The 27,069-nt window shown below is 46.8% G+C and overlaps 3 protein-coding genes and 1 pseudogene across 5 annotated transcripts in view; 2 read left to right on the forward strand and 2 right to left on the reverse strand.

Moving 5' to 3' along the window:
- The window catches only part of LTBP2 (latent transforming growth factor beta binding protein 2), a 38,759-nt gene extending 30,721 nt beyond the window's left edge, over positions 1-8,038 (forward strand). The window contains exons 22-29 of the mRNA XM_023183968.2: positions 729-920; positions 1,042-1,125; positions 1,867-1,995; positions 2,317-2,454; positions 2,538-2,705; positions 2,991-3,272; positions 4,339-4,488; positions 5,183-8,038. Of these exons, the coding sequence (XP_023039736.2) occupies positions 729-920; positions 1,042-1,125; positions 1,867-1,995; positions 2,317-2,454; positions 2,538-2,705; positions 2,991-3,272; positions 4,339-4,488; positions 5,183-5,328 (1,289 nt within the window). The 3' untranslated portion in view covers positions 5,329-8,038. The remainder of the gene's footprint in view (positions 1-728; positions 921-1,041; positions 1,126-1,866; positions 1,996-2,316; positions 2,455-2,537; positions 2,706-2,990; positions 3,273-4,338; positions 4,489-5,182) is intronic.
- Positions 8,039-10,298: 2,260 nt separating this feature from the next.
- ISCA2 (iron-sulfur cluster assembly 2) lies at positions 10,299-13,221 on the reverse strand. Of its 2 annotated transcripts, none has more exons than XM_023183958.1 (4): positions 13,076-13,221; positions 12,772-12,874; positions 12,513-12,659; positions 10,299-12,109 (listed from the first exon to the last, which is right to left on the reverse strand). In XM_023183958.1, exons 1-4 carry the CDS (start codon positions 13,144-13,146, stop codon positions 12,101-12,103), a joined length of 330 nt encoding a protein of 109 aa, XP_023039726.1. In that variant the 5' UTR covers positions 13,147-13,221; the 3' UTR covers positions 10,299-12,100. The 2 variants fall into 2 exon arrangements, with proteins under 2 accessions (XP_023039726.1, XP_023039725.1); XM_023183957.1 differs by having other exon boundaries at positions 11,455-12,109; positions 12,544-12,659.
- A 186-nt stretch (positions 13,222-13,407) lies between these two features.
- The window catches only part of NPC2 (NPC intracellular cholesterol transporter 2), a 28,878-nt gene continuing 15,216 nt past the window's right edge, over positions 13,408-27,069 (forward strand). For both annotated transcript variants that reach the window (XM_026455761.1, XM_023183946.1), the window contains exons 1-3: positions 13,408-13,727; positions 22,007-22,114; positions 23,827-23,999. In XM_026455761.1, the coding sequence (XP_026311546.1) occupies positions 13,646-13,727; positions 22,007-22,114; positions 23,827-23,999 (363 nt within the window). In that variant the 5' untranslated portion in view covers positions 13,408-13,645. The remainder of the gene's footprint in view (positions 13,728-22,006; positions 22,115-23,826; positions 24,000-27,069) is intronic.
- LOC111520836 lies at positions 24,927-25,482 on the reverse strand (annotated as a pseudogene).

A 27,069-nucleotide genomic window follows, 5' to 3' on the forward strand; every position in this document is an offset into this window, starting at 1 on the left:
GCCTGGTGCATGGAGGGGTGAGGAGGCTGAGGGCCACGTGCAGTGAAAGCAGGACGATCCTAGAGGAGGCTCAGGAAACCCTGCTGCTGACTTAGGATGACCCCAGGGACCACAGATTGAGCCTTGGAGGGACCCCGAATCCATCTAATCCCTGGGAACCTTCTGGATGAGATAGGACTTGAAGCTGAGCTAAACTGGGCTCTCCCTTTCCCACTCCCCACCCCACCCGAGAGCTACTGGGTTCAGCCTCTCACGCCAGGCTGGACTAGGACTCAGCCGGCTTTCACTGCCTTGGGGGAAAGTGAGGGAGACAAGGAAGGGTGGAAGGGGCTGGGGTACCTGTGAAGCAGAATGGACCACAGGGCTGCCCATATGGCATGCCAGGGACTGGGGGCAGCCCGTCACAGGGAGACAGGCGGGGTGCTGTACTGCAAAGAGCAGGGGCTTCGGTGAGGAGGAACTGGGGTCAGATCCCCGCCGCACTGCTTAATAGTTTAATCACACAGTGGTGGTGAGGCCCTAAGCCTCTCTAAGCCTCAATTTCTTGAGATGATAATTAGGCCACTTCTTAGGGTTGTCCAGAGCATCGGTGAGGTAATACAGGTAACAGCATTTTTTCCACTGTAAAGTGCTACACAAATGTTAAATTTAAGAAATAAATAAAGTGAAGGACTAGTGACCCCTCAGAGGGTCATAAACACACAGTAACGAGCATCTGTCACGCACAGGTCAGAGTATCCCTGAGGCCCCAACGGGGGACCATGCCCCGGCCCCCACCCGCATGGACTGCTACTCTGGGCAGAATGGCCATGCGCCCTGCTCCAGCGTCCTGGGCCAGAACACCACGCAGGCCGAATGCTGCTGCACCCAGGGCGCTGGCTGGGGAGAAGCCTGTGACCGCTGCCCGTCTGAGGACTCAGGTAAGGCCCCAAGGGTTCCAGATCCTTGAAGGGTCAGTTCTGCAAAGTGACACGGAAAGAAGGGGAGAGAGGAAGGGGGCAAGGCCCTCCGCACTCTGAGCTGAAGCGCCTCTCTACATAGCTGAATTCAGCGAGATCTGCCCGAGTGGAAAAGGCTACATTCCTGTGGAAGGAGCCTGGACGTTTGGACAGACCATGTACACAGGTAACCTCCTGCTCCATCCTCTGCCCCAAACTCCATTCACCTGAATGGGCCCTAGCCTGCTCCTCCACAGGGTTCCTGGGGAAGTTCTGCATCCAGCCCTGGCCTCCCAGGTTGCCTCCACCTTTTCTGTCCCAGGGCTGACTCCCTGCAGAGTGTTAGCTGGAAGTTCTGACCCAAGCTGCTCTTGGAGTGTCCACATGAGCCTCACCTCAGTTTCCCTACTCTCCCAAGGCTGCACCTCCAGAAACAAACTATGATGCCTTGACTAACTGTCACCCCCAGCCACATGTGGGCACGGGGACAGAGTGGAGAGCACTGCTCTGGAGGCCAGAGGCTGCGCTCATCTCCCTGGCCGCACTGATGAGGCCGGACACTCTGGGGAACCCACACTCAAAGTAGGATGGTCCAGGTACTGCGCCCCTCAGCACCCTAGTCCTGAAGCTAGTCCTGAGAAGGAAAGATGGAGACAGAGACCACTTTCCTTGGGTGCTGGCTACGCGCTGCACACTTTTTTGAGCACCTCACATATATTAACACCTTTTCATCCTTACTACAACTCTAAGAGGTTAAGGAGCATGTAGGAACCAGAGGCAAGGCAAACTTGAACAACTTGCCCAAAGCCACCCAGCTAGTAAGTGGCAGAGCCGGGATTCAAACCCAGCCTGGCTTTGGATTCCCTGCTCTAGGTACCCCTCATACTGCCTCTCACCTTCCTCTCACCTCAGCTCTGCCCTTCCACAGATGCGGATGAGTGTGTGATATTCGGGCCTGGTCTCTGTCCGAACGGCCGGTGCCTCAACACCGTGCCTGGCTATGTCTGCCTGTGCAATCCCGGCTTCCACTACGATGCTTCCCACAGGAGGTGTGAGGGTGAGGACACACATGATCCCTGCCCCCACCCCAGGCCCACAGCTGAATAATGGCCCACCCAGCCCCTGCCAGCCAGTCCCATTATTGCTGAGAGTCTCCCTTCCTAGGGAGGCCGCCCACTGCAGCAGGCTGGTCCCAGGTGAAGGAGCTCTGGGTTGTCAGAGATCGTCCCCAGGGAGGGGCCTTCCAGGCTGGGCTGGGTTGAGGGGAGGGAGGCAGGGCACTAACTCTTCATTATCAGTGATAGGAAAAGCCCCTTCCCTGAGGGTGGCCGGTGGACAGGCCACTTTGGCATCGCCCCACCCTTTCCTGCCTCCCCAGATCATGACGAGTGCCAGGACCTGGCCTGTGAGAATGGCGAGTGCGTCAACACGGAGGGCTCCTTCCACTGCTTCTGCAGCCCCCCGCTCACCCTGGACCTCAGCCAGCAGCGCTGCATGAACAGCACCAGCAGCACGGGTGAGTGGGCCTGAGCGTGGGGCAGCAGGAGAAGGGGACCTGGGCTGGGGGGGCTCATGTGCCTCCGTGCCCTGTGCCACCAGAGGACCTCCCTGACCACGACATCCACATGGACGTCTGCTGGAAAAAAGTCACCAATGATGTATGCAGTGAACCCCTGCGTGGGCGCCGCACCACCTACACGGAATGCTGCTGCCAGGACGGCGAGGCCTGGAGCCAGCAGTGTGCTCTGTGTCCCCCCAGGAGCTCTGGTGAGGGGGAGCAAAGGGGAGACCCTGCAGGGCTGGGCCAGGCCCCAGGGAGGGGGATGCCCTCACCTTGGAAGGGGGATCTAGAAAGAAGTAGCAGAGCAATCAGGCCCTGTCTTCCATCCCTGCTGTTTGGGGACAAAGTAGGGCAGTGGCGAGGTGGGGAGAGGAACGCTGCCAGGATCTCCCAGAGGGTACCAATCCTTGCATGCTCCCAGAGACAAAGCCAACCAGGCTTTAGCTGGCAGGAGCTGGAACCCGGCTCCCTCTCTCCCTCCTCCCTGACAGAGGTCTATGCTCAGCTGTGCAACGTGGCTCGCATTGAGGCAGAGCGGGAGGCCGGGGTCCACTTCCGGCCAGGCTATGAGTATGGCCCCGGGCCTGATGACCTGCACTATAGCATCTATGGCCCAGACGGGGCCCCCTTCTACAACTACCTGGGCCCTGAAGACACCGTGCCTGAGCCTGCCTTCCCCAACACAGCCGGCCACCCAGGAGACCGCACACCCATCCTTGAGTCTCCTTTGCAGCCCTCAGAACTCCAGCCCCACTACGTGGCCAGCCATCCAGGTCTGTGTTGCTGCAAAAATGGGGAAGAGGTGGGCACCAAAGCTGTTTCACCTCTGCCTCCTCCACCTGCTAGTCGTATTGCCAGCAGGGTGAGGACTGGGAAGGGGAAAGACACACCAAGCCAGAGGTCCCCGTTCACAGCTCGCTCGAGACAAGTACATACACCCAGGTCCGACCCTAACCACTCCGTCATAAACTATCACAGGGACACAAAAAGGTACAGGACACTGCCCCTATCCCAACCAACCTACAAGCTTCCTGTGGGGACTGAGAGCGAGAGAAAGCTGTTCACTGCAGTCTTTTTCTCCCTCCACACCACCTACAGACTGCAGAAGAACCTGCTCTAAGGACACCCAGCATTCACACTTGTGACCTGAAATGTGGATTAACGTTTTCTAAGGACTTTAAAGGCCCACTGTGATGACTCGGTTTGTGAATGGTGTGATCCAAACCCTCAGGCCTTGGAGTCTAATGAGGAAGTCAGGCCTAGCACTGTGCAATGCACCCAGTATCCACCACGGGCAAAGCTATCACATCAAACTAAGACCATACTGCTGGGCAGGGTGGGGCGTTTTCCATGGGGTGAAGGGGTGCTTAGAGAGTGAAGAGGGTTAGGGAGATCTGGTCGACTTTTTGCTTTGTGTTGAGCGAGACCCCTCTGCTACCAATTGTTCCCCACTCCCCAAAACACAATGTGAAGATTTAAACAAAACACCTCACCCCATCCCCACGTCCAAACCCAAAAACTATGTAACAACACACTCCCCCACCCACCAAACCCCAGCAGGAGCTGGGCATTGTGGAAGCAGCAAGTGTCAGCCTCCCTGGAGCCCTCATTTAAAGCCCAGAGCACCTCTCCCCATCTAAAATGACACACACTTTTTTTTTCCCCCAAGAGTACTGCCTTTTGTTCTAGCATCTTTCCAGGAGATTTTATTATCCTTTCTGCCCCCACCCCCAAAGTTCCACAGGGGCACCCTTTGTCCAGGAAGGCGAGGGTCCCAGCATTAGGGAGAGTCTGGACACAGGCCTCAGCCTCCTTCTCTCTCTGATTCCCTCCTCCCAGAGGCCCCAGCCGGCTTTGAAGGGCTTCAGGCAGAGGAGTGCGGCATCCTGAACGGCTGTGAGAATGGCCGCTGTGTGCGCGTGCGGGAGGGCTACACCTGCGACTGTTTTGAGGGCTTCCAGCTGGATGCGGCCCACATGGCCTGCGTAGGTGAGTAGAATCCTGATGGAGGAGTCAGGCTGGCCCACTGCCCACAGAGACGCCTGAACTCAGGAAGGCTGCAAGAGCCACTGCTGCCTCCTAGTGGGGCTTTCAGCGTCAGGCTGAGCGGGAAGAAAGCGCCAAAGGAAGGTCTCATTGTGTGCTTTAGAAAGCTGCTTCCGGCCGGGCGCGGTGGCTCAAGCCTGTAATCCCAGCACTTTGGGAGGCCGAGACGGGCGGATCACGAGGTCAGGGGATCGAGACCATCCTGGCTATCACGGTGAAACCCCCGTCTCTACTAAAAATACAAAAACTAGCTGGGCGAGGTGGTGGGCGCCTGTAGTCCCAGCTACTCGGGAGGCTGAGGCAGGAGAATGGCTTAAACCCAGGAGGTGGAGCTTGCAGTGAGCTGAGATCCGGCCACTGCACTCCAGTCTGGGCGACAGAGTGAGACTCCGCCTCAAAAAAAAAAAAAGAAAGCTGCTTCCGTGCAGGTTCCCAGACAAAAGAGAGCAGGGTCTTGGGCATGGTATGAGCTTGCTGCCCCTTGAGTTGCTTAGTTTTGGGAAGTGACTTCAGCCTCTGGCTGTCACACTTAGGGTTTCACTCCAGGACAGGGGCCAGGCCTTAGTAACCAGAGGGGTGGAGGCAGCCAGCAGAGGCACTTGGGCTCCCTACAGCTCTCTCCTTTGTTTCCTCTTAGATGTGAATGAGTGTGATGACTTGAACGGGCCTGCTGTGCTCTGTGTCCACGGTTACTGCGAGAACACAGAGGGCTCCTACCGCTGCCACTGCTCCCCGGGATATGTGGCTGAGGCAGGCCCCCCGCACTGCACTGCCAAGGAGTAGCAGTCAGTGGTCAGTGTGGCAACTACTTGGAAATGGCCTCCAGTCACAGGCAGGGGCCTTGAGGATGATTTCCTAGCTGGGAAGACACTGCGACATCAGGCCAGAGGTTCCCAATCCGCCGTGCCTGCTTTCATCTCTCCCAGCTTAGCCTCTGGCTGTAAGCTTCGGTCACTGCCTCTGTGCCCTTGCTTGGCTCAAGCACCACCAATCACTTTAATGCTTCAGCCACCGCATGAGGCCCTGTCCACCACCTTTCCTGGCCTTGCTATCGGATGCATAACAAAGGATGGCCCTCATCCACCCTCCCAAGCTGTGCAAGCACACAAGGCCCTGTGGCCTCACACTGCAGACACCCCTTTCCAGCCACAATCCACCATCATCCTGATGATCCCACAACTGGGACAGAGGCTACATCTGCCCTAGGGAGGTCCTTCAAAATCTGTGGAGCAAGAAAGGATTTGGGGAAGCTTGGGGACTGACTCCAGCGCCTCCCAAGAACCATCACCACCACTCAGCCAATCTGTTCTGGGCCCCGATTTTGCCACACCTCCATCCTGTAGCCCATTCTCTGACCCCAAGGAGTGGCAGAAGATCCCTTCACTCAGAGAAGCAAGACTGATATTAGCTTGTTGAGTGTAAGAGACACAAATGAAGAACAAAGAGCTGGGGAAAGCAGCAAGAGGACATTATGAAAAATATGTGGAGTTGATAAGAAAGGGGAGCCAAGGCTTTATATGTCTAAAGAAAATATTCAGTAGCTGTAAACATTCAAAATCTGCCCAGTGATAGCCTGCCAGCAGCAAGGGCTGCCACGGGATAGAGTACCCATCTACAAAGACCTCTGTTACATAAACACTGCTTCTTACAGGAAGCAAACCTCTTCTGGGCTCTCCTTTTGTGAAAACCAGTTTGATGTGCTAAAAGTAAAAAGTCTATTTTCTAGTGTGGTCTTGTTCAGAAGAAGCCAGATTTCCAATATTGTTTTTCCCCTCTACTCAGAAGCCCCTGCCCCTTCCCTTCAGAAAACGATGGCAAGCATTCCTCTGAGTTTACAAGCAGAGACTCATACCAACCCAAACTAGCTGGGAGTTCAGAACCATGGTGGAATAAAGAAATGTACATGTGGTCTCTTCTGTTCTTGTCTTTATTTCATATCAAATCAAATTTCTTTACCATGTTGGCTAAGTCTAAATATTAGAGATGAGGCTGTGCCTACTCCCTGGCCAGCTCTGCTGATAGCCTATGATAGATTCCAATGGGAAATTACTCTTTACTATTAAAAGACAAGGAAAGCTCTGACTTTGCACTTCTCTGATGAATGGCAATGTAAATGAACAAGGCTCCATGTGACTGGAGCATGGAAGTAAATGCTACTTTCTTAATTTAATCTGCCCTAGCCTACCTGCTCCTCTGATTATTAGCCATCACATAACTTATCGAATGCTTGCCATGTGCCAGGCACTGTGCTGAGTGCCATACATACATTCCATTTAATTATCCAATCATCCTACTTACTATTGTTTATTCTCAATTTACAGGTGAGGAAACTGAGACACAGAAAGCTTAAATAATTTGCTCTATGTCCCTATACTAATTGAGATGTTTTCAGCAGACAAAACTAAATCACTCTTACGCATGTCAAAATATTCTTTCACTCATAATAAAAGAAATGCAACTTAAAATCATACTGAGATCCTTTTTAAAACTGTCAGATTGGCAAATATCAAAAAGCTTGTTAAGACTCCTAGCTGGCAAGCATGTGGGAAATAGGCACTCTCATAATAGCTGCCAGAAGTACATATTGAAGAGGACAATATGGCAATGCCCTTCAAAATTATAAAAGCACTAATTCTTTGATCCAGTAATTTCCACTTCTAGGAACTTAACCTTCAGATATATTTTCACCAGATATAAAATGACATGTAAGAAGTTATTACTGCATCATTTGTAATAGCAAAAGATTAGAAACAATTAATTGCTATGGAACCCTTAAAAAAGGTGGCTGTAAATTCCTTAAGAAAGATATCCAAAACAAATTAAGGGGAAAAGGGGGTTGCATAACAGCGTGTAACATAACACTGTCTGTCTAAAGAATGGGGAAAGAGAAGCGGTTGTCTGTTCACCTCATCCTTGCCACTTCGCCTTATACCTCGCCATTCGGAGAACTTCTTACTATCCCCCAAATATATCCTGCTGGCGCTACACCTTCCTAACTGCTGTTCCCACTGCCCCCACAACACTCCAATCTTCGCCTTCCTGCCCAACCTTGAGATACTGCATGCATATGTACCTATTTCCTTTGTTTAAAACACAAATAGCATACTATGCATGCTGTTCTTTGCTTTTTTTTTTTTTTTGCTTTATACTTGCAAGTAGAGCTGCCTCATTTCATTTTATAGCTGTATACTATTCCATTGAATGGATACACCATTAATTTATTTAATCAGTCCCTTACTGACAGACATTTCCATTGTTTTCTGTCTTTTGCTATAAATAATGCTGTAATGAATATTCTTGTGCATATTTCACATTAATTTATGGGATTATATCTGCAGGATAAATTCTTAGAAAAATGGTGGTTTGTGGGAAGGGTGACAGGGTGGATAGGTACAGGATTGGGAGACTTTTCACTGTATCTCCTTTTGTATTCTTTTGAATTTTGTACCACATGTATCACCTATTCAAAAAAAATAAAATATTTTTAAATACAGTTGCTGGCCACAGATTGCTTAAATGCTCCCTCTCTTTATATATTTATCTGACTATAATTTACAACTAAAGCCAGGTGCTAATTACATCAAAATTCCATAACGCAAATTTCTGTTAGGCAGCCCTGTGGCATTTTTATGAAGAATGGCAGATATGGATTTTAAAAGAGCAATCATAAACATCAGTGCTAGATATGAAGAATGACAGATATGGATTTTAAAAGAGCAATCATAAACATCAGTGCTAGATATGAAGAAAAACAGAAGAGATTCCTTCCTTTCAGACAAACATGCAGTGAACCGTGTTAGGCCCTGCCCAAAGCTGGCTGCACAACATTAGCTTCTGTACCATCATGATCAGTGCTGCCCACTTCCCTATACCAGGTTGATCCTGCCAAATGCCACCCCTGCACTCTAATGCTTTATAACAAACGACAAAAGAACAGAGCTCGATTCTCAGAGGTTATAGAAAGAAGAGTCTTCCTGAACACCTACTTTAGTAGTCCTTCCTAATGTTTTACTTCTCCACTTCTTTTCTCCTATCCCTTGTAATCAGTCAACATTCTCATACCAAGAAACTATGGGTGGGCCAGGCAGGGCGGCTTGCACCTGTAATACTGGCACTTTGGGAGGCTGAGGCAGGAGAATTGCTTGAGCCCAGGAGTTCGAGACTCCTGTGCAACATGGTGAAACCCCATCTCTACAAAAAATACAAAAAGTAGCTGGGCTTGATGGTGTGGCCTGTAGTCCTAGCTACTTGCAGGGGCTGAGGTGGGAGGATTGTTTGAGCCTGGGAGGTAGAGGCTGCACCTCTGCACTCCAGCCTAGGAGACAGATTGAGACCCTGCCTCAAAAAAAAAAAAAAACTAAGAGTGGATGGGACACATAATTTACATGCCACTGGTCACTGTCATCACATAACTGAAGTATGGTACCACAATAAGATCTGGGCATTGACCAAGAGACCTTCTCTTTGAAAAAAAACATAAAGTTCATTGACAATATAAAGCAGATTTAGAGCTCCCTTGACTTTTGTTCTTACCTGATGCCCCCAGCACTGGCTTGCATAAAAAGTTAATGCCAATTCTGCAACAAATAGGCCTTGACAACTCCCCTCCAAAGAATGGGAAGGCATAAGATCTTCCAATTGAAACTGGAAGAGTACAAAGTTTTCCTAAATGAATGTGCAGTGAGCAAAATTTGTGAAAATGACCACTGGCTTTTACGGGCCACCAAGAAGAGACATCTGGTCAGAAAGGGCCTACAGCAGATCCTAAACCCATTTTACCATGCGTACTGTTTATTCTCAACAAACTGCCCAGTGGCCCTGATGCTATCATTCCCCCATGCCCTGTGTTCTTAAGTCACCACCCTCCAATGGAGACTTATTGCTGCCACTTCTGGTTTCCCCATGAAGCTTTCTTAGTGTGAAGTAACACGATTTTTCCCAAATCCGCCTTTTTTGTTTGAGATGGAGTCTCACTCTGCCATCCAGGCTGGAGTCCAGTGGTGCAATCTTGGCTCGCTGCAACCTCTGCCTCCCGGGTTCAAGTGATTCTCCTGCCTCAGTCTCCCGAGTAGCTGGGATTACAGGTGTCCGCCACCCAGTTTAATTTTGCATCTTTAGTAGAGATGGGGTTTCACCATGTTGCCCAGGCTGGTCTCAAACTCCTGACCTCAGGTGATCCGCCTGCCTTGGCCTCCCAAAGTGCTGGGATTACAGGCGTGAGCCACCGTGCCCAGCCCCAAATCTGCCTTTTTCTAAACAAAAAATTCCAATTCTCCCATTAACAGTAGATACTCACATATAAGCTTCTGCATTCTAAGGGACTCTGTTTCTGCCTAGTGGACCACTGTAATTTAATCGATTGATTTAGCAACAAAAGCTGTTCTGCTTGTGCTCAAGAATTTTTTGTTTTTGTTTTTTTTTGAGACGGAGTCCCACTCTGTCGCCCAGGCTGGAGTGTAGTGGCCGGATCTCAGCTCGCTGCAAGCTCTGCCTCCCAGGTTTACGCCATTCTCCTGCCTCAGCCTCCCGAGCAGCTGGGACCACAGGTGCCCGCCACCTCGCCCGGCTAGTTTTTTGTATTTTTTAGTAGAGACGGGTTTGCACCGTGTTACCCAGGATGGTCTCGATCTCCTGACCTCGCGATCCACCCGTCTCAGCCTCCCAAAGCGCTGGGATTACAGGCTTGAGCCACCGCGCCCGGCCTGTGGTCAAGAATTTTAAAAACCACCAAATCAATAAATAACCCACAAAAATATTCTTAGAGAATAGATTCTAATGTTTAAAATGTAGCAAAATCTTTTTAAGGAGGATGAAAGGACAGGTAGTCCAAACTGAAACCCTATCAGACGCAGGTACTGGCAGCACTGTTTTGGTCATGTGTGCACACAGATGCTCCCATGGTATGCTGCTTTCTGCCTCCTTCCATCGGCTCTAAGAAATGTACTCAGGTTTCTGAGTGTCTCTCCTCTAACTGCATGATAGGTTTGTTTTCTCTAACTCCTAGGTTTTGCCATGTTGGAAATGTATCTAAGTTTCTGTCTCAGATATTTTCTAAACTCTATTTCCGTTTTTTTAAACAGTAAATTCTTACTAAATGACCTTAATGCCAATCCAGTGCAGAAATGCAAGTCTTTGCTGTAACAAACTTCTAGGCTCCCAAGCAAAAGATGGATTTAACCAGTAACTCTTCCAGAATCAACTTGGTTGTAGTTTCTCCAACATCAGTATTAATAAATCATTTGGTGTGGTGATGGTGATGGATTTTTTTTCTTTCACTGTCCACACAGCTCCGTAGCACTGTAATAGGATTATTTCAAGCTCCAAAGCCTATTTAAGTGCCACACTTACACGAGTACTTTAATTCACTAGAATTTGTGATTTTAAAAGCTGTTTGGTGACCCTAGAGTTACCAAGGTCAGCAAATAAAAATACAGGATGCCTAATTTTGAATTTCAAATAATAATTTTTAGTATATGCAATATTTGAGACATAGGCATACTAAAAAATTAATTACCTGAAATTCAAATTTAACCAGGCATCCTACATTTCATCTGGCAATCCAATCTAAAAAAAGGTTCCTAAGAATCTATTACCTGTAACAGTAAAGGGATCACTTCCTGCTGTGCATGAGACCAGAGCCATTTTACAACAGAAGGCAGGTGAAGCAACATATCCTAAAAAGATTCAGTCATTAAATTGTCACAGAATCTTAAAATGTCTCTATGAGTAGGGAGGCTATTTTTGAAACAATTCAGTATCAGTGAGGGCTTGGTCCAAGTTTTCTGGGCAATGGGCTCTTGGTTTTATGACTCCTAGCAGATCCACGAGTACGAGACTAAAATGTATCTGTCCCATCAAATAGGAAGTGGCGAACGGGCTGCATAGACAACAAAGAAAAGTGGCACATACTGGCAGGGTGAAATGAAAAAGAGAACATTTCATTTACTTTTCTCATCCTCTAATAACGGTGTCCAAGCTACCCAACCTGTGACCCTGATCCACAACACAGTAAGAACTTTCTTTAAAATGAAACTTTTATACATAGCTATCCACATATATACAAGCAGCTCTTAAGGCCAGAGAAGTTAATTCCAAATTTTAGAGCCATGGAAGCTCTACAGATTATACTGAGTTTCAACCAGTGATTAAATCTGAGGTAACAGCATCTGGAGGCTCAGCCTTAGCACTGAGGGGAGTTGGAGGGAAAAATTAAGCCAAGAGAAAAATCTTCACGTTCTGAAAATAACAGTGGCAAAACACAACACTCCTGGACTGTGGGAAATAACATTGAGAGGGACATGATTAGAAGGAAACCTCTAGAATTCTACTAATTCCAGGTTCTTCAAATTGGTACAACTGGTGACAATCTCAGAGTCACCAGTCATCGCATCAAAGTTTGATAGAGAAGGAAGACCCACAGGAGCAGCCTTGCTGTGCTTGAGGATTGTTCAACACTTGAAATGAGCTTCGGATCAGTTCTTGGCTGAAGTCCACCTGGGCCCCTTTCACGAAGGCCAAGCTATCAGAGTCAACCACCACTCTTGCCCCACCCTGTTCAAATACCCTGAAAAGACAGGAGGAAAGCATTAACGAGTATCACAAACACAAAAAAGGCGCACCCCCTGAGCCCAGAGGTGCACACCGTCTGTTTTTTAAAGTACAGAGGGAGCTTCCCGATTACCTTTAACACGTGCTGATTTTCTTTGAGGCAAAAATGATTCAATGGAATAAATACTGCGAAAAGTTTAGGGACTTAAGCCTGGAATCTAATCCGGCCTTTCTACCAACTACCCAATGCACCTGGGCAGGCCAATTTTGCTCCTATAACTTAGTTATTTTGATTCAGGACAACAAACCTTCACGGCATCCTCACTGTGAGACGGGCGGTGTTAACCATCCCAAGTAAACCCTTTAAATTTGGAATAAAAGTGCACCTTAAACTGTACACACTTTTGTCCCTCCTGTACCTCCTTTGGGAACCCATCCTTTCCTCCTTGCCTGTCGTCGGGGTTGATAACTGTATCCAGTGAAAATTTGTATTGGAATCCGGAGCATCCACCTCCCTCCACCTGCAGCCTGAGGAACTCTGACCCCTCGGTGATTTCCAGAAGCCTCTGAAATGCAGGAAGGGGGGTCAGGAATAGCGGGAAACGGGAGTTAAAGGGCTGAGTGAAGAGCAGTTCCCGCTGCTCCCGCCAATCGCCGCTGCGTCCAGCGGCCTCCTACCTGGACGCAGCTGTCCGTGAGGCGGATCCGCCCTTCGCCGGCCTCGGGGCTGGAGGACGACGCTTCCCGACGCGCCTGGAGTCCCAGGGAGGCCGCGAGGAGCCTGCGCGCAAGGGAGGATAAGCCCGAGGGCAGAAGGGGCACCTGGCAACCCTTGACCTGGAGCGCCTCACGCTAAACCTGGTGACCCCCACCTGGACGGCCTCCCACCAAACCCTCACCTCCCCCACAGGCCTTAGTTTCCCATTTGTCCTAGAGGCGCAGAACCAAACACCCTTTCCAGGTGCCTTTCTAGTCTTGATACCTGCCCCTCGGCCAGGGAGTGACCGCTCTCTGCGTCGCAGCCGTTAGGGACAACCCCCGGGCGGCAGCCATCTTCCTCCACAAGCTCCGCCCCGCGCGTCTCCCCCGTTTCTCACCCGGAGCCTCGGGAGGAGGGGAGAACGAACAGGAGGCCGGGCTCTCACGGAGGCCCCCGCCCCCAACATGCCTATTGGGTAGTGCGGGAGGAGAAGGTGCCTGATTGGCTAGAAATGCTCCCGAAGGCAGCCGCGGGGACGCACCCATGAAGCCGGGGAGGTGCTCTAAAGGGAAGGAACGGGGCGAGGAGGAGTAAGGTGGGGCGGGGCGGAGGTGGGTCTGGGCGGGTCAGGCCTCTGAGGGGACGGCATGGGCGGAGACTGCAGGCTTCTGGGCCCGAGAGGGCTGGAGCTGGCTTCCCGGAGCCGGGGGCGGGGCGCGGGCGGGCCTCGGCCGTGGTTACTGGTGACAGGTCGCCTGACTGGGCTCCTCCCCGGGCCCGCCCCCACAGGTTTGTCTTGTGACCGCGGGCGGCCGCCGCTTCTTTCCCGAGATTGGAACTTCGTTATCCGCGATGCGTTTCCTGGCCGCTACATTCCTGCTCCTGGCGCTCAGCGCCGCCGCCCAGGCCGAACCCGTGCAGTTCAAGGACTGCGGTGAGCTCCAGGCCCGCCCAAGGTTCCCGCGCCCTCTGCGGAAGCCCCCGCCGGATCCCCGCGCTGAGACCCCCGGGGCTGGGCTGGGCGGATCCCTCGGGCGGCCAGGCTGAGCCTTGGACCCTAACTGGAGTGGGCTGGGTCGGGGAGGAGGCGCCGGCCTCCAGGAAACCCGATCGCACACAACTTTGTCTTTTTCTTAGAACGTGTGTTTTGGGGTTCCTGGGAACTCCAGGAGGTGGGCCTTTTGCTGAAGTTTCCTAAAGTTTGTAGGGCTGACAATAGAAGGGCTATATCCAGCGCTGGTGGAGGGGTGGAGCACAGAACTTCTTTTTATTTATGCTTTGTTATCTTGGAATCCCGCCCTCCCCCTTCCAGCTCCCTTTGCTTTTCTTTTAATTTCCTTTTTGCTGACAAGTCAAAAGTCAATTCCCCTTTTTCATCATTTATTGTTACAAATAGGACTTCCTTTGGGCTTTGGAATCTTGTGATTCTTAATCAGTTTTTTCTTGTATAAATCTCACTGTGTCTTTAACCACAGCTTGTGACCCATAACTCCTTCTCGCCGCTGTGGTTGCAATCTTTGTTGGAAAATACAACAGGTGGTGGAAATTATGAGTGCCTTCATTGAGTCGAGTCTATAGAATTGTCGGAACAGAACTCGAGCAAATTTGTTCAGAGGTGGAGGTAGAGGGATACAACTGTCAATGAAAGAGGCATGAAACTGATTTTGTAAGATCTGTGAGTGAAAAGGAAGCACGGAGATCGTATAATCAATCATTGAATTCCAGGGATGTTGGGTAGCCTACCTAAAGTCACGCAGCAGAATGGGGAACTAGGGTTAAGTGTAACCGCCCAATGGGTTCACCTTGCCCACTGCCTAGACAGAGCGGATTTATCAAGATGGGATTTGCAATGGCGAAAAGAGTATTTCACACAAAGCGGGCTGTGCGGGAGACCGGAGTTTTATTGTTACTCAAATCAGTCTCCCAGAGCATTCGGGGATCAGAGTTTTAAGGATAATTTGGCTGGTATGGGCTCGGAAAGTGGGGAGTGCTCACTGGTCAGATTGAAGATAAAATCATAGGGGGTCAAGTGAGTTCTTCTTGCTGACCTCTGGGTGGTGTCATTTGCTGCATCGGTATGCAGGATCTGCAGAATATCTAAAGCACTGACCTTAGGTTTTACAATAGTGATATTACCATGAGCAATTTGGGGAGGTTCAGACTCTTGCAGCCAGAGGCTGCGTGGCCCCTAAACTGTGATATCTAAACTCGTAGCTGATTTGTTAGTCCTACAAAGGCAGACTACTCCCCAGGCAAGAAGGGGTTTCTCAGGAAAGGGCTATTATCCATTTCGTTTCGGAGTTTAAACCATAAATTCCTCTCCAAGACTAGTTCAGTCTACACCCAGGAATGAACAAAGACAGTTTAGAGGTTAGAAGGAAGATGGGATAGGTGAGTTCTCATCTCTTTCACTGACGTAATTGCCTAAGGATTTTTGCAAAGCTGGTTTCGTAAGTATGCTGCTTTATATCCAGTGCCCAGGTAATAGTAACTGCTCAATGAAATGTGTTGAAAACATAGATGGAATACTTTTTCCCCTATGTCATAAAAATTCATGTTGACAAAAGCAAAGTTGAGGATTAGGGGACAGGATTGATTAAGGAATAAACTGCTGGCTGATTAACACTTAAATGCTATTCCATTGATTTAGGAGACTGGCACTTGAAAGCTATTATTGCTTCAAATTATTGCCTTTCCCTCCATTAAACTTAGTAGCCAGCGTTTGGATGAAGACACTATTAATTTTAATAATTCATTCCAGCCAGGCATGGTGGCTCACGCCTGTAATCCCAGCACTTTGGGAGGCCGAGGCGGACGGATCATGAGGTCAAGAGATCGAGACCATCCTGGCCAACATGGTGAAACCCCATCTCTACTAAAAATACAAAAATTAGCTGGGTGTGGTAGCGTGCACCTGTAGTCCCAGCTACTCAGGAGGCTGAGGCAGGAGAATCGCTTGAACCCGGGAGGTGGAGGTTACAGTGAGCCAAGATCATGCCACTGCACTCCAGCCTGGTGACAGAGCGAGACTCTGTCTCAGTAAAATAAAATAAAATAACTCATTGCATCCTCACAAGCTGTCTTACAGATGAGGAAAGTTAAGCACATAGAGTAACTTGCCCAAGATCTCACACTGAGCAAGTGGTAGGAAACAGTGGGTTTTTGTGAGCCACTTTGGGTTTCCAAAAAAAAAAGGGAAATAAATCCACAAATTATTCTACTCATTTGAAAAAGCAGGAGTATGTGGGGAAAAGAAAGATATCAGACTGTTACTGTGTCTATATAGAAAGAAGCAGACATAAGAGACTCCATCTTGTTCTGTATTTGAGATGCTGTTAATCTGTGACCCTACCCCCAACCTTGTCCTTGCAAGAGACATGTGCTGTGGTGACTCAAGGTTTAAAGAATTTTGGGCTGTGCAGGGTGTGGTTTGTTAAAAAGGTGCCTGAAGGCAGCTTGCTGGTTAAAAGTCTTCACCATTCTCTTAATCTCAAGTACCCAGGGACACGTACACTGTCAAAGGTCACAGGGACCTCTACCTAGGAAAGCTAGGTATTGTCCAAGGTTTCTCCCCATGTGATAGTCTGAAATATAGTCTTATGGGAAGGGAAAGACCTGATTGTATAGCCTTATGGCTATTGTATAGCCTTATGGGAAGGGAAAGACCTGATTGCACCCTAGCCTGACACCCGTGAAGGGTCTGTGCTGAGGAGGACTAGTACAAGAGGAAAGAAGGCCTCTTGGCAGTTGAAATAGAGAAAAGCATCTGTCCCCTGCCTGTCCCTGGGCAATGGAACATCTCGGTGTAAAACTCGGTGTATGTTCTGTTTACTGAGAAAGGAGAAAACCGCCTTAGGGCGAAAGGTGGGACTTGCTAGCGCAATGCTGCTCTTTATGCACTAAAAAGGTTTATGGAGATGTTTGCATATGCATATCAAGGCACAGCACTTTTCCTTAAACTTATGTCACAGAGATCTTTATTCACATGTCTCACTGCTGACCTCCGTGTCTCATTTCTTTTCTCAAGTCTCTTCTCAAGTCTCTCGTTCCACCTAACGGGAAATGCCCACAGGTGTGGAGGGGCAGGCCACCCCTTCAGGAGTACACCTATGGGAAGTTTTTAAAGGGAAGAAGGGTTTCAGTTACAGATTTTTAATTTACTTTTGAATTGGGAAATATGATATAAAGACTTAAGTGCCCACATCAAAAGGTTTGTGTTCCACTCTACACCCACCTTGCCTGGTGTGGAATTCCCTCAAGTGAGAAAGGGGGCCAAGCAAACTGGTTTTGTAATGTTTGCTGGTTAGAACTGAGGAGTTTCTTCTGTTGACACTGGAAGTCTGAGAACCTCTTATCATCAGAAAACTGGAATGAAAGAGCTATAAGTACTACCCTTTACTTCCTACTAGATTATGTGACTCAGCCTTGAAAGAAGCAGGTGGAAGCTGGACATTGAAAGTTGTAAGGTTAACATTGATTTTCTTTTTTTTTTTTTTTTTTTTTTTTGAGACGGAGTCTCGCTCTGTCGCCCAGGCTGGAGTGCAGTGGCCAGATCTCAGCTCACTGCAAGCTCTGCCTCCTGGGTTCACGCCATTCTCCTGCCTCAGCCTCCCGAGTAGCTGGGACTACAGGCGCCCGCCAACTCGCCCAGCTAGTTTTTTGTATTTTTTAGTAGAGGCGGGGTTTCACCGTGTTAGTCAGGATGGTCTCGATCTCCTGACCTCGTGATCCGCCCGTCTCGGCCTCGCAAAGTGCTAGGATTACAGGCTTGAGCCACCGCACCTGGCCAACATTGATTTTCAATAGAGTGTTGATTGAAGTTCAGGATTTTTTTTCCCCCATTCACCGAAAATGGGTTGGAGTGGAAGTGAGTGCTTCTCAAACTGCTTCGGATGCTTAATAATGTGTGCAGTTTGAGAACTTTGCTATGATGGAGAAGCAAGCTGAGGGGTAAAGGACTGCAAGGTACTATTTACCAACCTAACTGGAGCAGTGTTGGTCAATGTGATGACAGAGTTAAAGAGACTGTTCCACCCAAGGGCAGGTACAGGCAGCAAAGAACATCTACTTAGATTTCTCAGTTCATATCATACTTTTATAGTATTGAGCTAATCTGCTGACTGACTGCATAGCAGATAATGTACTGTCAACCTGCAGTTTGCCTCTGTCTTCATGAATTCTACTTTTGAGACAGAAAGAGAGCGTCCATCCTATTGGCTAGAAACATAATTTCTATCCACGAAGTATATTTGAAGTGAGAGGCCCAGCTTTTGTGTCAGAAGGGAATTTGCTAACCTACCCAGGAGCAGCTATTCTAAATTAAACTCATGAACTAAATCCAGATATGATAATAATAGTAAGTATATGTGTCACTATGTTCCAAACACTTACCTAAGATCTGTATTTGTGTTAGCTCAACTACTCTATTATCCCTAGAGAGGTTAAGTATCTTGCCTTGAGGCTATACAGTAAGTAGCAGAGATAGTGAGATTTCAAACCCAGGCATCAGAGTCTGCCTCTCAGCAATGATGGCTGAATGGCAGAGATAGTGAGATTTCAAACCCAGGCATCAGAGTCTGCCTCTCAGCAATGATGGCTGAATGGCAGAACTTAACTTACCCTGTTACAGGCACCATTACCAGGCAGTTCACTTGCATTCCCTCCCATTCAACTGCCAAGTCTCTGGGGCAGGAGGAAATGCGATTTTTAAAGACTTTATTTAAACATTTTTTGGTCAAGCATTTATTGTGTACAAGTACTTTTGTCCTTGGTTAGACTGAGATTAAAATACACACACACACACACACACACACTCTTATTTTAAGAACACAGGTTCCCAAAATCAAGTATATATCTGTAGATTGCAGATGTGTGCTTAAAATCAGTTTTTGAAACTACTTAGAAACAACGTGGGCAAGTCAGATGAATCCTATTTCTTTTTTTTAATTTTGAAAAACTTCTATTTGTTTTGAGGATTCCCAAGGATAAATCCTATTTCTGGCTCTTTCTAGTACCTTCTTACGTCTCACCCTTATGTTTTCAACATATGCAGTATTTGCAAGTGTATCATTCCCAGCAGCTATATAGACCTAGGCCAAGTTAATATTTCAGAGGAAATGAAACCCAGACTCAGGTAGCAGTATTCTTCTTTAATGCAGCTGGCACTTCTGCCATCTTGGCTGTGTGAGTCAGTGCTATTTGGAGTTAAGTTTAACTTGTGCCTAAGCTTGTATTGAAACTATAAAGACCTTAACCTCTGTACTCCTCTTCATCCCCTTGATTCTTGGAAAAAATCCAGATCTTAACAACCTTAGTCAAGATTTAAGGTACTTCATGTTGTTTTTGGAGCCAAAATATTTCATGACTCATAAGTGGGCCTTAAAGAACAGGACTAAATCATTGAAGAAACTGCAGAAGTGCAGTGAAAATGGTACAGTTCCCAATTCAGAAGTGGGAGGTGGTTCCTCTCTCAAGGGTCATTCCTAGTTCAGAGATAGTAGGTGGTTCTTCTGTTTAGGGTCATTCCTCTGTTCAGTGTTAAGTAGTAGTTCCTCTTAAATTCCATAGTCCGCTTACTTGGAAGTGAGTAGGCTTCTGGAATCAGTCTTATTTTATTTTTTGAGACAGAGTCTTGCTCTGTCGCCCAGGCTGGAGTGCAGTGGCGCAATTTCGGCTCACTGCAACCTCCGCCTCCCAGGTTCAAGCGATTCTCCTGCCTCAGCCTCCCGAGTAGCTGGGACTACAGGCGCACACCACCACACCTGGTTAATTTTTGTATTTTTATTAGAGACGAGGTTTCACTATGTTGGTCAGGCTGGTCTCGAACTCCTAACCTTGTGATCCTCCTGTCTTGGCCTCCCAAAGTGCTGGGATTACAGGCATGAGCCACCATGCCCAGCCTCGAATTAGCCTAATTTTAAAAGTCAAGACTGATATTCTGATACTTTTCATTGTTTTACCTATACCTTTAAAAGTGCTGCTTGTAGCCGGGCGCGGTGGCTCAAGCCTGTAATCCCAGCACTTTGGGAGGCCGAGACGGGCGGATCACGAGGTCAGGAGATCGAGACCATCCTGGCTAACACAGTGAAACCCCGTCTCTACTAAAAAATACAAAAAACTAGCCGGGCGAGGTGGCGGGCGCCTGTAGTTCCAGCCACCCCGAAGGCTGAGGCAGGAGAATGGCGTAAACCCGGGAGGCAGAGCTTGCAGTGAGCTGAGATCCGGCCACTGCACTCCAGCCTGGGCGACAGAGCCAGACTCTGTCTCAAAAAAAAAAAAAAAAAAAGTGCTGCTTGTTTCTCTAGGAAGTCAAGTTGGGGTGAAAGAATGAACGGATTCCAAGAAGACAAAATACTGGGCAAAGGATTTACCAGGAGTTTGGGAGAAAGGGTACAAAATGTGGATAGAAGGTACTTCATCACTGAAAATCACAGAGGATAGAGGGGCTGAACCTCTACGATAGAAAGAGAATCATGGTGAGGGGCAAAGAGGTGATGCTGAATTAAGAAACCTGAAAAGTTGAGTTTGAGCTGGACCTTCATCCAGAGTCCTCAAGTAGTTATCAGATGCGAATTTCCTTGGGGTGTCCTTCCATTCATCACCATGGCTACATATTTAAAGCTTCCTTCAGGTTCGGGTGACAAGGGCTTCCAAGTCAGGTCCACCCATTGAGTCTTGGACCTGCCCCTTCCAGGCAATGTGACCTTGGACAAGTCTCAGTAATCTTTGCTCTTCTGTTTTCTAACCCCTAAAACAAGGATGATAAATCCCATTGTTGTGAGATGTTTTCTTTAGATGCCTCTACTTTCCTTCATCCTTGCTACTCAAGGTACAATTTCCACAGGATCCAAAAATGAATGATTCAGGAACTAAAAACTCTTTAAACCAGATTCAAGAAAGGTTCAGTCTGTTCTGGGATCTGGCAGACTTTCCAAGCAATAATAACAGACTTCCTCAATCAGTGTTTGTTCATGTAGAACTTGGGGTAGAAAGATGGTGTAATTCATTTCTGATCTTCCTCCTTGGAGTTTCAGGCTGTACCTTTGCTTTCTAGCTGTTTCTGCATAAAGTACCATTTTGGCTGTGTGCGGTGGCTCATGCCTGTAATCCCAGGACTTTGGGAGGCCAAAGTGGGCAAATTGCTTGAGCCCAGGAGTTTGAGACCAGCTTGGGCAACATGGTGAAACCCTGTCTCTATAAAACACAAAAATTAGCCAGGTGTGGTGGTGCATGCCTATTGTTCCAGCTACTCAGGAGGATGAGGTAGGAGGATCACTTGAGCCTGGGAAGGTTGAGGCTGCAGTGAGCTGAGATCGTGCCATTGCATCCAGCCTGGGTGACAGAGTGAGACCCTGTCTCAAAAAAAGAACAAAAGAACAAAACAAACCAAAAAAAAAAACAGGCAGAGCACAGTGGCTCACACCTGTAATCCCAGCACTTTGGGAGGCCAAGGCAGGCTTATCACAAGGTCAGGAGATCAAGACCATCCTGGCCAACATGGTGAAACCCCGTCTCTACTAAAATACAAAAAATTATCCAGGCCTGGTGGCACATACCTATAGTCCCAGCTGCCTAGGAGGAGGCAGGGAATGGCTTGAACCTGGGGGGCAGAGGGTACAGTGAGCTGAGATTGTGCCTTTGCACTCCAGTCTGGCGACAGAGCAAGACTCCATCTCAAAAAAGAAAAAAATGCAGTTTTTCCTGTAGTGAACAACTTTCATCAAATGTACTTGCTAATCTATATGCTAGAAAAAGAAAGGGAAAATAGGAATATTTAATCCAAAGGAATATTTAATCCAAAGGAAGGTTGAAGCAAACGTCTTCAAGGTTTAAGTTTAAACTGTGCATTAAGAATGCAAGACAAGACTCTAGGAACGTTTGGAATTTCTCTGATTGAAGTTTAATCCCTTTACTATGATCATTTATGGATATGGTCTTGATATTATTTAGTTTGACAAATATTAACTTTCTCTTGGTCAAAAAACCAACTAGCTTCTCATCATCTGAATTAGAGGCTATGATTTTATCTGCAAAGTGAATCAAGATTCTGACTTCTAACTGGGCATTATTCTTAAAGATTCCATCCTGGGAAACAGTCCGAGGAGAATGAGTTGACCCTAAATGGGAGAGCAGAGCACCTTCCCATTAGGTGGTGGGCAGCCTAACTGGCTTCTTTCTCCTCTTCTCCTATTCCAATTCATTTTTCTTTTGCAGGTTCTGTGGATGGAGTTATAAAGGAAGTGAATGTGAGCCCATGCCCCACCCAGCCCTGCCAACTGAGCAAAGGACAGTCTTACAGCGTCAATGTCACCTTCACCAGCAGTGCGTAAAAGTGGCTCTTACCTCAAATTCATGTTAAAGCATAACGTAAATATCAGGTGTTGGAATGAGCATGGGAATGGAGGGGAGGGGATTGGCAGTCATGAATTTTATGACTCCTTTTGCACCTTGTGCAAAGCTAGGGTTCACTGTGCCCTTGGACACCCTTCTCATGCAAGGTCCATGGCTCCTAGACTCCCTTTAAGCAAACAGGGAGATGTCCATGTGTTCACAGGTTAGAGAAGACAGCTTGGCTTTTCTCTGTCCTGTCTTGGCCCATATTGCATCACAGGCTTTGATGGGAATGTCAGCTGTGTTTAGCTGCAGACTGCAGAGTATTAGTATGGACCCCAATTCTTCAAGCTTTGGAACTCCTCCAAAGTGTTATTTTAAGCAGTAATGCCTTTCAGCTATTAAGTCCACATCCCACCTGAAAATAAAGGTGCAACTAATACTTAACAGCCTCCTTAAGATTTTGGGAACCCAAGAAACAGCCAAGAAATCTGAGCTTTCTTCTCCAATCGTGAGCCACCGCGCCCGGCCGAACTTGTTGCTTTCTTGTACCACATCACATTGAGATTTTTAAGAATCTAGACAAATTAAAATCTTTTATTGCTAAGCAGGGCATGTTCCTTGAATTCCTTCCTCATTTTCTATCCTGTGAAGCTAGACTAGACAGTCTAATAAGAAACCTCAAAGTTCCTGTCATCTTTTGTTCATAAGCCTAAAGACAGCTCTAAGTACTAGCTCCCTGTTTCCTCTCTGGACTATACCCTGGCCTCTCTATTGCTTCAAACCTAAAAAAAAAGCCTTCCGAACAAGTCATTCCCCAACCCAGACAGAAAGAAACAGAACCAATTTTCTGGGTCTCCAAAATACCCTAATAACTCATAAGTCTGATTGCCATAATTTTGTAATAACTTTATTCCTCCTGGCTAGCTTGTGATGTGGAGGGTAAAGTTTATCAAGAAATGCATGTCTTTCTAATCTTACCCAATTTCTTTCCTCTTTTTTGTTTTTAGACAGAGTCTTGCTTCTGTCACCCAGGCTGGAGTGCAGTGGTACGATCTTGGCGCAATGCAACCTCCGCCTCCTGGGCTCAAGCGATTCTCCTGCCTCAGCCTCCTGAGTAGCTGGGATGACAGGTGTGCGCCACCACACCCAGCTAATTTTTGTATTTTTAGTAGAGACAGGGTTTCTCCATGTTGGCCAGGCTGGTCTCAAACTCCTGACCTCAGATGATCCACCCACCTCAGCCTCCCAAAGTGCTGGGATTACAGGTGTGAGCTACTGTGATCCAGCCTAATCTTACCCCACTAAAGGGTTCCCTCTTTCACTGTTGTTACAGATCATGACATTTAAGACACACAGTATACTTGGACAGAAGCTGATATAAATAACAAACAGAAAGTTTACTGCCAAAAATCAGTTGCCTCATTAGATAAGGTTATTTATCTAGGTATCTCTGTTCCTCCTAAGAAACTATGAAGGGCCATGAAGAGCGAGGTTAAGAGCAAAGAAAACTTCTGCTGATTGCTTTTTTTTTTGCATAATTACGTTTGGAGTGAATGCTTGCACTGTGCTAGTACCAAGCACCACTGCCAAGAGAAATAGACCCTAGGAATGCTGTCACTTGGGATTATTTCTGAATTTTTGATTTAGAGTTTGAAAATAGGTTGTTTTCTTCACCATCTGATTCTCTTTTTTCCTCTTAGATATTCAATCTAAAAGCAGCAAAGCCGTGGTGCATGGCATCCTGATGGGCGTCCCAGTTCCCTTTCCCATTCCTGAGCCTGATGGTTGTAAAAGTGGAATTAACTGTCCCATCCAAAAAGACAAGACCTATAGCTACCTGAATAAACTACCAGTGAAAAGCGAATATCCCTCTGTAAGTGATACCATTATTGAGGACATGGGAGGCCTTGGGACTGGATTAGAGTTCTGAGGGCAGCAGGCAAGAAGCAGAGACGGAGGTAAAGGGCCCTTTATCTCTATGATGAAGAAGCGGAAGCCCGAGGGAAAGGAGATAGGTGGGAGTGTTAGGCGTCAGGCGGTAGGGCAAATCTTTTTCTCTGTGTCTCTTCATTCTTTCACTATGACCTGATGGTTATAGTGAAACCTAATGATGCCATTTGTTTTTTAATGTACTAAAATTTAATCATACATAAAAGCTGTAATTTAATCTGACAGTAAAACACAAGAAGCAATATTAAAGTTGGTTTAGTACATTGTATATTTTGGCTTTGAAAGCCATAGAAATCAGTTATCCCAGTGTTTTTCCTATAAAAGACCCATTTTTTCCAAAGCATTATGTACAATTTTAATTAGAATATAATGACAGAGGATATTCCATAATTTTTAAAATATAAAATGAAGTCAATGACTCAAAAAAGTTATCTACTGCAATGAGGTATAAGGGACATTTCATAATCAGTATCATTACAAAGTATGATAGTTCAACTTTTTAGTGCTTGATAGGGAGGAATCATGATAAAAAGTCAATATGAAATCATTTGATTATAGTAGCAATATCTAACATTTGAAATGCATCCATGGTCTTTTGTATGATCATATTGGAATCAAGTATATTTTCACATCTGTTATGTCTTATTTTCCAAGAGATATACACAGAGCAATTTTTTTTCTCCGGGAAACTTGTGCAAACCAATATAAGATCTAAATTCTTCACATAATGTATAAAACAGGAGAAGCCTCTTCAGATTTATTTTTTGAAGTCTGGAATGCTGGCACTTTCCAATTAGGCAATAGTTCTTCATTCTTGTAACCTAGCTAAGAGCTGCTGCTGACTATGGGCCTAGAGCAGCAGGCATGATTTCTTTTTAGGCCTTTTCTTTTCCAATGGTGTTTTTCTATTTATCTGTCTGACCAGGTCATCAAGTATTTCATTAACATTGACCTTTGACTTTGCAGAATATTCTAAAATGGCACAGTTCCATCACTGTCATGCTCAGTTCTGTCCCTGTTCTTTGCCAACTACTCACTCATCTTCCAGATCACATTTATTGCCAAGCAAAATCATTGGAACATCTTCTGTGTCCTTAACCAGTAAAATCTGTTCCCTCAGGTCCTGTAAGTCAAACGTGGACTGAATATACTAGTGCAAAACCTTGGCCATTCTTCATATACAAATCCCTCATTGCTGTAAATTGCCCTATCCCTGCAGTATCTAGGATTTTAAGCATACACTGTTGGCAATCGACTTCAACTTGCTTTCTGTAGGAATCTTCTATCGTTGGGTCATATTTTTCAACAAAAATTCCCTGAACAAACTGAAACATCAGAGCAGACTTCCCAATACCTCCTGAACCAAGGACCACTAACTTGTACTCACTCATGATGTGATCTGTTTAAATACTGACAACTCCCCTGGTCCGGTGCCTCCTCCACCCCCTCCTCCCTCCTACCTCCTCCCTCCTCCCAGCTGTGGCTCCTGCTTCAGCTCCGCACGGCAACGGTTGATGCCATTTTTATATACAATATTTCACTTGATTCTCATGACCATCCTATGTAGAGGTGATCTTACCTCTATTTTACAGCTGAAGAAATTTGAGCTTCTGAAGTTATGCAATATGAACAGAGTTCACTCCACTAAGAAGTAGTACAGCCCAGGTTTATAGCTGGGTCTTATAACTCCAAAGCCTATGCAATATTAAAAGATTTTAGCCAGGTGCCAAATAGTTAAAGATCCAAGTTGTCTTAACATTGTCATGAGAAAATCCTGCTTTCTCCATTAATCTCTTAACAAAACAAGAGAGTAGTAGTTTGTTAGCTTCATGGCAGAGAAGTAGCTTTTTCCACCCTCCTTTCTCCCCTCCAATCCCCTCCTTCACCTCTGACCCATCCCTGCTGCACCTACCTCTTTTTCTACCAAGCACTCGTAAGGTAGATCCTGCTGCAGTGGACCTGCATTAAAGATCTGTATCTTGATAAGAATGGAGGAAATGGAGGGATGGCCTTTTTCCATGAAGAAAAAGAGCCGCATTTCTTGAAAGGAAATCAAGTAGAACTCAGGAGCAATATCTGGCCATTTATTTTCTAGGAAAGGTAAATAATTAAAGAACATTCAAAAGAGACTCAAATATAGGGTGTCTGTGCTTAAGGGCTGTTGGAGACCTTAGAGGTCAGGGACAGATTAGTAGATGAATTTGCAGAGTATCCATATAACCATGGGCATGTCTGAACCTCAGTTACATATGCAGTGACTAGTCAGAGCCTGATGCATAGTAGATACGTAATATATGGTAGTTATTGTCTGTTAAATTAGTTACATTTAATTTGAAAAATAGCTCAAACTGTTTAAGCACTAAATGAAGCAGTAGTTAATGTATATGAGTCTGGAAAACTCACAAAGCAAGTTTCAAGAAGCTAAATATCATTGCCACTCACATGTTCCATTGCAAAGAAACATTAGAGTACAAAAGAGAGGTAGTAAGTGACAAATAAGCCAATGTCCATATAAGAAAGGACCTGCAAAGTGTCAGTGAGTTATTAAGAATTGGAAGGGACTGCTCACATGATACGAGTGTAACAAGTCAAGGCAGGGATTTCTGATGAAGTACATTATTAGAAAGCAGATTAAGGGCGTTAACTGAAAGTATATTGCTACAAAAGGTTGTCATCCTTGAAATTATTCATACAGCTACAAACTTCTCTGGGCCATCCTTTGCGCTTTGACATTTCCATTTCTAGCTAACAAGAATGTTTTCTTGCCGGGCGCGGTGGCTCAAGCCTGTAATCCTAGCACTTTGGGAGGCCGAGACGGGCGGATCACAAGGTCAGGAGATCGAGACCACCCTGGCTAATACGGTGAAACCCCGTCTCTACTAAAGAATACAAAAAACTAGCCGGGCGACGAGGCGGGCGCCTGTAGTCCCAGCTACTTGGGAGGCGGAGGCAGGAGAATGGCGTAAACCTGGGAGGCGGAGCTTGCAGTGAGC

The sequence above is a fragment of the Piliocolobus tephrosceles genome, chromosome 6 (assembly GCF_002776525.5).
Source record: "Piliocolobus tephrosceles isolate RC106 chromosome 6, ASM277652v3, whole genome shotgun sequence".
NCBI classification, from domain to species: Eukaryota; Metazoa; Chordata; class Mammalia; order Primates; family Cercopithecidae; genus Piliocolobus; species Piliocolobus tephrosceles.